The sequence below is a fragment of the Schistocerca gregaria genome, chromosome X, assembly GCF_023897955.1.
Source record: "Schistocerca gregaria isolate iqSchGreg1 chromosome X, iqSchGreg1.2, whole genome shotgun sequence".
Classification (NCBI taxonomy): Eukaryota; Metazoa; Arthropoda; class Insecta; order Orthoptera; family Acrididae; genus Schistocerca; species Schistocerca gregaria.
The window spans coordinates 274,467,089-274,479,677 of NC_064931.1; the positions used below are offsets into that span (position 1 = coordinate 274,467,089).

Here is a 12,589-nt window from a genome sequence, read left to right on the forward strand (position 1 = left end):
TGTGTTCTCTAAACAAAAAAGGCTTGCACAACTGGATGTGAGTCTCCAGTCCAGATCATGGGATATATCATTGCATGTAATGATTTTTCTGTACCTTTCACTTCATTCCTGAAGCTAAGAAGTTAGAAACTTTTAAGGACAATCTGTATAGCTCCCTAATGAAGTGATTCTATGGAAACTGATACCAAGGAGGAGCCTACAGTACATTTAATATGGGAAAATGTACATGCTATTCAGTTATTTATATTATTTTGAAACAACAAAACATCATCAACTCAGTTATGGAAAACATCAGATTACTGTAATAAAAGAATTGTGCACTCTTCAACAAATGTGCATGAAAACAAACTAGTATCACGGATTTAACCATAAACTACATACAACATTAAAAATAAATATGAATCTACAATAGATATCATCTGCAAAATACTTTAGAATGTTTTAATAATTTGTTTGACATTACAACAGTGACATAAAGTAAAACATTTCAGTCCACAACTTACAATATTGGATCGACTGATCCTAAGGTAACTCAACAGGTCACCACATTCCATTAATTCCATGATGATAAAATTAGGATCATTGTCTAAGCATACACCCAAGAGCTGTAGAATATGATCATGCTTAAAATTGCTCATCAGTTGTGCTTCTTTCAAAAATTCTGCTTTCTCTTCTTCATTAGCTCCTTTCCGCAATGTCTGGAGCAGATTAAAATTAAGGTTGTTAGATTTTAATGGAAATGATAGTAAATCATCACAGCAACAAATTCAAAGTAATATTCCAGTACACAACCTGTAATGGTCTTCACAAAATAACAGAACATGTTGCACTGGGTGGAATAACTTACTCCTTCCCACATTACTCATGCAAAAGCATTTCAATATAGTGACTAAAGTACATATCATCAAACAGAAAAGAATGGAAGTGAAAAGGAGAATCACAGAAATGTAAACTATGTGTTTTAAGTATCATACTATAATAGGAAAACAGCACACATAGGCCAAAAAAATTAGCTATAGTAAAAGGAAGAAAGGTCCAAATTTTCCAAGAGTAATAATGGAAGGAAGTGGCACTAAATTGTTATCAAAAGTATGGAAAAATAACTAATTCAAGAAATGAGAAATGTGAGATACTATTTTAGGTTATGTACATACTACAATAAATTTTCTGCATATTCACTATGTATAATTATGGTTTTTTGTCCTGGCTGTTAAAGAATGCTAAATTAATAGAAAAGAGACATCTCATCTTTAGAAATTGTTGAATAGTAGCAGCATAGTTTACTGTTTCCATTCATAAACATGATGCAGTTCAGATAAAGACCTTCACCAAATGCATTTGAGATACACAGTGAAGAAGAATACTACATTCATCATGATATATGTGTAACACAAGATGTGGTCTCATGTTGAATACATAAATTATTAAACAAGGTTTACCTTCTTCACCTCTAAAAACAAAATTAACATAACTGCAGACACATTTAAAGTACAAATTAAACTTCAAATAGAAGTATCACAAAAATATTTTTTGGAAAAACATATTATTTCATTTTATTTCAAACAAAAATATTTCTTTACAAACCTTGATAGCAATTCTTGTTATAATTCCTCCTGAGTTTTCCAAGTCTTTTGCATTCCCTTCAAAAACTTCTCCAAATGCACCACTCCCCAAAAACTTTGTAAGAGTAATTTGATCTCTTCTGATATGAGGCAAAAGTGCAAGATCCTCTTCAGTTGGAATGTAATTTGCTGAATACAGAGCATTACTGTTCTGAATAAAGTTCCCTCTTCGAGGTAGTTCTCTTAGGGTTGCTAGCTCAACATCAAGACGTCGATTGCTTGGATATGCTGCAGCTTGAAGATGTTTCTTTTCCTTCACTTGACGTCGCAAGACTAAAAATTAACATTTTACAAATGACTATTTAGAATAAAATAGATCAGTTGTCATCAGGTACTGGTCAAATCAGAATAAAATTTTCTAATCTCTACTGCTTTGAGAGCCAAAATAGCTAATGTGAGACAGTGTGATCATCCACTGCCTACAGGCAGTAAATTTAAGTTCTGGTGATAAAAGGGAGAGAAGAGTTTGTGGTATGTATTTCCTGATCGCCAGACTTTGTAGCAACAATCTGGATTGAATTTGAAACCTCTTCAACTGTCTTGTTACTATTCATCACAATATGTATCCACGGAATTCAGAAAAAAATAGATAAAAACAAGATAAAAAATGATATGTAATATTGTTGACAGTTATCATTGGATTTCAACATCTAGCTCAGAGGCCTTTTAGGGTTATTTAAGTGTAGTAGGATATGTGCTGGCAATGCGTTTCACCTCATCTCTTCTCTCTCTCCAAAATCGTCATCAGCAACAATACAAATATACTACACTCTGCACACACTTATCATGAGTATCTGCACTAAACAGTTATGCTAACAATATGTGATACACAAGCTGCCAAAATGGCTTAAACTACATAATTTTGCACAATGCTGTGAATCTCAAGAATAAATACATAAATTGAATGCAAATTATTAGATGGATGTCAAGACTTACCACATACAGTTATTAATATGACAATAGCAGTAATACATAGTAAAGCCACAGGAATTGATATCCCAAGCACAAGTCCAGTATCTGGTTCATTTGCAAGCATTGCTGCCTCTGCCAAGTCAAATGGTTCACTCACTTCACTGTATTCACTCCATCCATATACATTCTTTGAACGAACACGGAATACATATCTAAAACTTGGACTAAGGTCCGAAATAATCCAATAATTGTCTGTAACCCAGAAAAGAGCACATATTATAATAATAGCAAGAGAAGTACTAATATCAGTGAGAAGAAATAAGATACAGTGAATATTTTACATCTATTACATAAAATTCAGCATCATCTGAATATTTGGTGTCAGTTACTTATGGATCTTTAACAATTAATTAAATGAATTAAAATTTTGTTCATTAAATTATCTTCAGCAACATAAAACATAAGTACTAGAAATTTATTCCCACATGTACGCATCATGAGAGTGTGCCTCATTAATCTGACTGGGAGAGAATACTTGTTAAACAACCTGGGTCCATCTGGCTGTGGGTGGTGGCACTCTGTGAGGGCCCCTGCCTAAGGTTACAGTTGAAACCTAATCAGTGGCGTCAAAGGTAGAAGAGGAGTTTTATTTCACAATTGTAGAGAGAATGCAAGACCCTCTCAGAGAAACCCTTTCAGCATCTACTCTGAATGCTATCAATACCCCAGGTGGTAACCAATCCACCACTGCCCACAGTAGCACCACAAGCAGACTATCGGGTTCTAAGGAGTTTTGCCTACCAAGAAAACAGAGGGAGTCGGAGACGACTGGCAAACTTTCTACCAAAGTGAAGACATACATAACAACATTATGAATGTCAGTACAGTAATCAGAACAGGGAAACTATATGAATTAGAAAAGGTGCCTGACAAACAAAAGATCCTGATGTTGAAAATTCAAGAGACCCGCATAATAGACAACAACACTATAGACTTTGGTAACTACAGGCTGTTCAGAGCAAGACAGATGGAAAAATAGCCTGTGATCTCAGCTCGCGGGAATGGCCTCTGCAGCCAACAAGGGGATTCTCTGCTTAGTAAGGCAAGTGGAACCAATAAATAACAGACTGATGACAATGAGGCTCAAATGTACTAATAAATCTTACCTGATAATCAATGCACATGCACCAGTAAGCCAAGATAACAAGAGAGACAAAGAAGGTGCCGATAAGTAGTGAGATGAACTAGAGAAATCCACAAGAAAAATCCCTAAAGGAGATGTTAAAGCTGTATTAGGTGATTCAAATTAACAATTAGTGAGAGAAAAGAGATTCAGAGGAATGATAGGACAGTATCCAGGACATAGGTTCACTAACAAGAATAACCAGAGACTTGTTTGAGCTATGTTACTGACACAATATGATGATAAATGCAACTCACTTACAGAATGAGATCAAGAAAGCTAAGACTTGGAGGTCAACAGTCAAATCCTGAGGAGAATACCAAATCCACCACGTAGTAATTACACACAAGAACTGTAGAGAAATCATAAATGTACAAGTCAGAAGAGCGGCAAAGGTAGAATCCGATCATTATCTCATCAGAATCAAAATCAGGTTGACACTAAAAAGAATGAGTAGGAAGATCACACTGACAGCAATTTTAGATATGACAAAATTTAAAAAATCAAAGATAAAAAGTTATTGGGAGGAAGAGACAGTCATGACCTGGGAAGAATTCAAAGAGAAGGTAATCAGTAATGTAAAGGAAAAATACCTGTACTACTACTACTACTACTACTACTAATAATAATAATAATAATAATAAAACCCACACCTCTATGGTGGATTGACACATGCAATAAAGCAACTGAGAACAGGAAAACAGCATACAACAATTGGAACAGCAAAAAAACATAACTTAATCTGGCAATGTATGTAGAGTTGAGAAAGCGAACAACAAAAACACATCAGGAGAATCAAAAGAATATGAAAAGGGTCAACTAAAGATAATAAAAGTGGATTTCCAAGCCTATAACATGAGAGACATCTACAAGACATGCAAAATCAGATTCACAGGATACCAACCACAAAATTTTTATAGTAAAAAGGATGGAAAAGTGGCACTCAACAACAAAGAAACTGTGAGATGTTGGCTAAATACTTCAATGAACTACTGAAGTATCCTGCACCAGTTGAGGATTCCTAAGGAGCAAAGAGACCAAGAAAAATTATAAGTTGGACTCACCAGATGAACTGGAGATCAAGAGGCAAATCACGAAACTGAAAAATGGCAGAACAGCAGTGGATGGTATCATAGCTGACATGCCAAGTAATCATCATCAAAAATTACAAATATCATACACGGCATGTGGGAGACTGAAGTAATACCAGAAGTCTGGAAGTGAGCAGTTATATACCCTCTAAATATAAGTAGGGATAAGACCTGTCATAATGTAAGACACATACAACAGTACAGCCAAACTCATATTCACATTTCCCAAAAGTTTACCACAACAAATCGTACTAAAATGTGTATTTTGGAGAGATCTTTAATGCAGTAAATGTTAGCTTCACTGCATGCTTAATGTTTTTGGTATTTTCATTTCCAAACTACAAATTTTTAGTGTTTTGTGCGCTCAAATTGAGGTGTTAATGAGTCCACCTGCAAAACAGTAATGTTTCCATGATTTCACAGATCTTATGTTGTGACTGACTGATATGAGCAACCCAAGCAACTGCTATGGCAATTTACACATCATATCTGTCATATTTATAGTAGTATATTACAAGAATATGCATTTTAAGTGGTGATGCACAGACAACCACTCAGCCACATTGTACACTTCTCTGTTAAAACTGCATGTACACCCTTGCCTGGATTTACACAGCTTTCATTCTTGACCCACATTTACATCTGGCCTGGAGGCACCAAGTTACTACACTTTCATCGTAACCACATGTTCCATATATTTAACTGATAAATTGCAAACTGAATTCATATTTTGTTGTCTTCAAGCTTGTGATATGCTGCTGTAATTCGCAAGAGTGTATAACTCACTAAACGCATGCATAATACACTCACAAAAATAAATGTGCTGATAATGCAACATTACCCACAGACTGCAAGCAAGGAAACTAAAGTAACGGGACACACATCACATACACAGGATATATTACATGTGCGTTTTCTGCTAATCATTTGTGACAGTTGCTAGGTGGTAATACTTATGTTATCTTAGTCTAGCATACTCTGATGAGACAATTGAAAACTTATTCCAATGTGGATAGCATAGCCAATGGTAGAAACAAAAAAAACTGTCTAAAACACAACCAAAATGATAATACTAAATGATGATTAATGACAAAATTAAGCATAACAGAGATATACAGAGATCCAGACTTGATAGCAAAGTTTCAGCAACTCTGATCATTCTCTTTTGCTGTAAAGAGTGGAACATGAAAATTATGTGCAGGTTGGTAGGATATTCTTAGGCTGAAACACCAGAGCCTTTGGGATACCCATAAGAGATGTACTCCAATGAAGCCACGCCCCCAAACCTCTGCTACACAGAGCTAAGTGGCATTTCAAGGCTCATCCTTAAAATTAGCTACTACCTGCTTGAAAAACATTGCTTGATATTACATATATACAGTTCCAAAAACATCGATCAACATTAATTAAATCCATGTGGCTAAATATGAGAAATGCGTTCTGAATATTGAAATCCTGTAATACGTTATTGAGAAACTTTTTTAAATAAATATTTTGGTGTGGCTCTGCCCTAGAGCCCTTAATTACAAGCTGCACCTGGTTGAGAACATAGACACAAACATAGAAATAATCCATATATTAATACAATTAGTTGCTGACAATAAGTAAGAACACAATATGAGAGTGAGTGCTTACTGCACAGCCCTAACAGACATAGCAATGGATGTTGTGCCATGTGCACAAGTCATGTAGCACACCACGGGAGGGCTCTGGTGGCCTGCCTGTGCAGATGATGTTGGTGGAATATTCAAAGTGTAGTTCACCCATGGCCTGGTGCTCTGACACATATCTAGGTATTATGCACAGGATTATAGAACCCCTCCACCCTTGGGGAAAGGGCACTTCACTGTCAGTGGCAGCTGAAGGAGACTCCAGTTTGGAACCAGTGAGTAGCAGATAAAGTGGCATGGCTGTGGACATGCACAGTGACTGTTCCCCTGTATAATACCACAAGAGAGGACCAGTAACAAGGGTGCTGGTCACATATCAATGTCCAATTTCAAAATGTGGTGGAACTGTGCCGATGGTGAAAGCACTGGCCATTCGGTACAGAGCACCAGTGTGGAAGACCCCAAGGTGCTATCTCAGCCAGCACTGGTGTCTCCAGTGGCAGCGAAGCATTGCAGAAGGTCTGGCAGCACGCACAGGAGGAGAAGCAGGAGGCAGTGACATCCACAAGGGTGGCAGATCTGCCCCCACAGTAGGGACATAACAGGAGGCTGGGACAGGGACTGAAGGAGGAGGCAAAGCTAGTGGCAGATCCACAGCCCTTCCTGTGCCATGAGGATGCAGCAGATCATGGTGGCGCACCACTGGCCCGTAACTGATGGACACCATAAAGGTGCAGTGGGCTTGACAGCTGTGGACCATGGCCAGAATCAATTTCAGACAGTGGCTGAACCCTCAAGCTTGGACCACAGAGCCAGGAGCAAACTGCACTGAGGGCTGTGCCATGTGATGTGGGGCATCATGGGCAGATACAGGAGGGTGCATGGCTAGCAGCCAAGCAGCTCTTCGGCTGGACTCTACTAACTCACTGGCATAAATCTATAGCAATTCAAGAAGCATGTCAAGGCATTGCACATGGAGGAGGTTGGAACCTACTTCTTCATTTGAACCTTGAACATGCAAACGAGATGTTCCACCTTGACGTTAGATTCAGGGTGGAAAGGAGGAGCAGTCACATTGCGAATACCATGATAGGCACAGAAATCATAGCAGATCTGAGACAAAAACTGTAGAGCATTATGCATTGCACGCATATAAGGTAAGCCATCAATAGAGAAAAATCTTGGAGATGGCCTGAATCACAGCTACAGCTGACATTGAAGGGCAGTGGATAACATACGGAAATTTAGAGAAAACATCGACAACTAACAATCAGTAAGAATATGTGAACAGTCCCACAAAATCAACATGGATGAAATTACAATGAAATCCAGACAATTAGCTGCTTACAGGCATTGATAAATATCAACGGGGACAGCTGAAAATGTGTGCCTCAACAGTGACTTGAACCCAGGATCTCCTGCTTACATGGCATACACTCTATCCACCTGAGCCATCGAGGACACAGAGGATAGTGTGACTGCAGAGACTTACCTCTGGCGCACTCACCGTGAGACCCACATTTCCAACTTACTGTCCACACACTACATTTGTAGTGCTCATGCCCACTATACTCATTACTCACGGCAGTCAATCTACCAATTCTCATAAGAGTTTGAGCAATGTGAGTGCATGTGCACTGAAGATCATTGGCCAGTAAGCCTTATCTATATGAAGATGGTATCTGTTCCTTTGGACATGTCTGACAGAACAGATACCATCTTCACATACATACATTCCCATGGATGCTGTAGTGTGGACCACAGACACACTGCTGTCCATCCCGCGCCGCCTGTTGGGTAGCACACTGAGAGTAGCCGTGACAAGAAGTATGATGTCACCATCGATTCCAGGCCAAAACAAATGGTGAAGGGTCAATAAAATGGTATGCAAGACCCACCAACGTCCTTGGTGTAGAAGCTCAAGCACATTCCACCATAGGCAGCTGGGATCACAACTCTCAGTGACAGCCTGTCCATAGCTAAGAGAACAACATCATCAAATACTGAGAGGTAGTGATGGAGGGAAAAATAGCCTTGCCCAGTCTGACCAATCATGCTGAACAAGATCAACAATTTGATACAAAACTGGATCAGCAGTGAGAGCAGCTGTGATCCAGGAATCTGCAATGCAAAATCCTTACACAGTATATCACATCTCAACATCTAAATGAAAACAAAGGAGTTCATCCTGATAAAAAGCAGGATCCAACCCCATAAGAAGCCAGGACAGTACATTGGCAGTGGCATGCTGCACTGTACATTCAAAATGTATTTCATAGTTGTAGCGAGACAAAAATAAGGCCCAACACTGTAGGTGATGTGCTGCTTTGTCAAGCAATGAAGTACAAGGATTAAACAACAAAACCAAGGGTTTGTGATCAGTACAAGAACAAAAGACACTTTTTGAGGGTGTAGATGGTAGCAAGTAATTCCTTATCAACTTTGGACTAGTACTGCTGAGTGGAGTTGAGTATTTTTTGTTGCATAAGCTATTGGATGTTTGCAATGATCCTTATGATGATGTGTGAGAATGGCCCTGAGTCTATATTTGGAGGCATCCATAGCCGAAACCAGATGATGGCCAGGATGGAAAGTAGTCAAACAAGAAGCAGAATATAATTTAGATTTCGAAAGCATTAATGCAGGCTTGCAGGCCAGCGTCCACTGAAAAGGAACGTTCTTGTGGAGAAACACAAGGAGGAGATGGACCAACACAGCTGTACCCAGAATGAATTTGTGATAGTAAGCAATTTAACCTAAAAGTGCTTGGAGTTCTTTGACATCTGTACGTGAGGCACAGTTGTGATCACAGTGACATGATGACGTAAAGGCTTAACACCATCCTGAGGAACTTCAAACTGCTAATACACCATGGATGGTTGAAAAAAGTGTGACTTGGCCAAATTGAATTTCAACCCTGGAATATGTAAGTCCATGAACAAGGTGCATAAGTTATGCAAATGCTCTTCTGTGGATTCACCCATCACAACAATGTCATTGAGACACTTAATGCATTGTGAATGGACATCGTTCCAAAAAAAAACTGAAAAATTGCTAGGGTGCCTGCCACACTGAACAGGAAGTGCTGACATTGGTACAACCAAAAGTGTATGTTAACCACAAGGAGCCATTTAGAATCCTCATCCAACGGAACCTGTAAATAGGCTAGAGATTCTTCAGTTTTGGAGATAAATTGGTCCCCAACAAGTTTAGCCAATAACTTGCCCAAACAGGGCAAAAGGTAGGTGTCAATGATAGGTTGAGTGTTAACTGAAACTTTAAAGTTGCTGCAGAGGCAAAGCTGTCGAATTGGTTTGTTTACATTCACTTAAGGTAAGTGGCTGTATGACCCCTAGTGACATCAGCATGTCCAATTCCACTTTAATTTCATCATGAAAAGCCACTGGAACAGGGCACTCACTGAAAAAACACAGTTGCACCATTGGTTTCAGGACAATGTGGACCACAAAATTAGTGGCACAACATAACCCATTCAAGAAGAGAGACGAGAACTCAAAACACAGAGAATCTAACTGGTGGTAAGGGACCAGGTCAGCAATGAGGTGCGCTGTATCAAAAAAGGAAAAACCAAAAGCACTGAAAGCATCCAGAACAAAAAAATTTATGGCATCAGCATCATCCATTGCTAAAAAATTCAAGGAACAAACCACAGTTTTATACATAGTGTATATAAGCTGTAAATTGCTGAAAAATTGATATATGCTTCTTTTTGTAAAATACCAAACATTGAGTAACCAAAGAAAATGCTGGAGATTCCACATTCAAATAAGTTTGTGAGCTCAGTAAGGCCACAGCTGCACCTGTGTCCAATTGTAGACCAGGTACTTTGTCCATCACTTGCACTTCAATAAACTATTTGTTATCATTCATAAGCACTGAAGGCATGCAATTAATATCTATGTCCATGCCCACAGAAGGGGGATAAGAACAATACACAGATGCTTTATGTCCTTTTTTCCTACAGTTGTTGCAAATTGCCTGGCACTTTGGGCACGTGGCCCTGTCATGTTGCACGAAACAGTATAGGCAAGATGGGAGCACAGAGTGCTGCCGTTGCTGTGGTTGTCCTTGTTCCTTGTTTGGAACATCATTGTCCAGGGCAGCACAGAGGGCACGATTCGATTGTACAGCTACAAAGTCCCCCCCCCCCCCCTACCCCCCTACCCCCCCCCCCCCCTCTACAGAGAAGTGACTCACACCCAACCATCAGGAACAGGAGCCACCGTGGAGATGTCACACCAAACCTCAATCTGATCATCTGCAGCATGATACACCTCAAAAGATTGATCAGTATTCAACACATCAGGCAAAGGTGGATTCTCACTCTGTGGTGTGCACTGATGCACGTCCTGTTCAGGAGACAACAGAGTGATGGCATCATGGACCATAGAATCAGCATACGAATAAAGGTGAGTGTGGGTAAGAAACTGACATTTGTGACTGAGGCCACAGCATTCAGCTGCCCATGCCCAGCAGGACTGGGGCCTGTTTATGACATTGATAAAACTTTGCACACACTGCAATGGCATGCATTTGTGGTGATAATCTGACAACAACTTACACATTTCATCAAACAAAAGTGAGGCAGGTTCCTGGGGCAGGACTAAATGCCACAACTGGTAGATTAAAGGAGAAATCCAAGAATGGAACAAAGCCTCATACATGTTTGCATCAGTGGCATCAAAGGGGAGGAAGTGTTGCTGAAGCTGCTTCTCATAGTCTCCCACTCTCTGGCCGCATCAAAAGGGGAAAAGGGCAGCAGGTACACTGATGGCATGGGAGCATGCACAGTCAATGTGCCCAACAAGTTCATGATAGCAACTGTAAAAGTCTGCTCCTGCTTGAGGAGGGAGTTGAGCACTGTCTCCACAACCAGCAGAACTGAAAGAACAACCAATGGACTGAGTACATGGAAGTGAACACCACACTCATTGCCAATTGTGTCATAACGTACAACACAAACAACAGTACAGCCACACTGAACCAAAGTTTATTCTTCTTCCACATACAAACAAAAAAAGATTGAGAACATAGACATAAACATAGAAACAATCCAGATACTTACACAAGAAGTTGCTGGCAATAAGTAATAACACAATATCAGAGTGAGCGCCTTCCCATTGTGCTTATAAACAGGAGGGTTCAGTACATGGTGCAGCAGATGCCATGCCATGTGCACAAGTTGTGTGACCTGCCACATGTGGCCCCTGGTGACTGGCCAATGCAGATGTCATTGGTGGAATATTCAAAGTGTAGCACACTGGTGGCCTAGTGTCACAGTGCACATCCAAGTATTATGTATAGGGTTCTAGCAGGACTGATGTTAAAAGTTACAGAGGGATCACTTTACTGCCTGCTGCATGTAAAACTCTGTCACAATACCTCCTGGATAGAACACAATTACAACTGAAAAACTAGATAGGAGAATACCAAGCAGGCTTCAGCCCAGGAAGATTTTGTGCTGAATAGATACTCAGTTTAAAAACAGTCCTGAGATACCAAGCAATGAGAAGCAGAGAAACCTTATGCACCTTTGTAGATTTCAAAAAGGCATATGCTCTATAGACAGACCACCTCTGATCTGAGAACTGGAAGAGGCGGGCCTCGATAAGACAGTGGGAATTATCAAACAGACTTTAACAAATACCAAACCTGAAATAAATTCATATTAGAGTTATCAGAAGCCTTCGAGATTAAAGCAGAAGTGAGGCAGAGTGATGGTATTACCTACAATAAATCACATACACATAATGTAAAAGTGAGATGTCACAACAGTGTCATCAAGATAAAAACCTTATATGCATTAGAAATGTTGGACATGGATCAGAAAGGTGCACTAGAAAATCAAAAAACAAAGAGAGGAATCATCAGAAAAATCCTAGGGCCCAATAAGACAGAAAAAGGCTAAAAATTGTGGGAGACAAGAGACCAAACAGATATCTAATGTAGTACATGAAGAAATGTGAACTGAAATTTTATGGGCATATCATGAGAATGTCAGACACCCAAACTAAACAGATTCTAGAATACAAAGAAAGCATTAAGAACATGAAGTGGTTCACCAAAGTGAGAAAAGATCTGAAAGAAACTGGCATAACAGTGTCAGATATATATGACAGGCAAACATTCAAGTATATAGTACCTATGTCG

At 39.4% G+C, this 12,589-nt stretch overlaps 1 protein-coding gene across 3 annotated transcripts in view; it reads right to left on the reverse strand.

Annotated features, from left to right (window-relative positions):
* LOC126297651 (proto-oncogene tyrosine-protein kinase ROS) overlaps positions 1–12,589 on the reverse strand; it is a 514,014-nt gene that overhangs the window by 45,341 nt on the left and 456,084 nt on the right. For all 3 annotated transcript variants that reach the window (XM_049988732.1, XM_049988734.1, XM_049988733.1), the window contains exons 31-33: positions 2,559–2,786; positions 1,585–1,895; positions 504–698 (exon numbers count right to left, since the gene is read on the reverse strand). In XM_049988732.1, the coding sequence (XP_049844689.1) occupies positions 504–698; positions 1,585–1,895; positions 2,559–2,786 (734 nt within the window). The remainder of the gene's footprint in view (positions 1–503; positions 699–1,584; positions 1,896–2,558; positions 2,787–12,589) is intronic.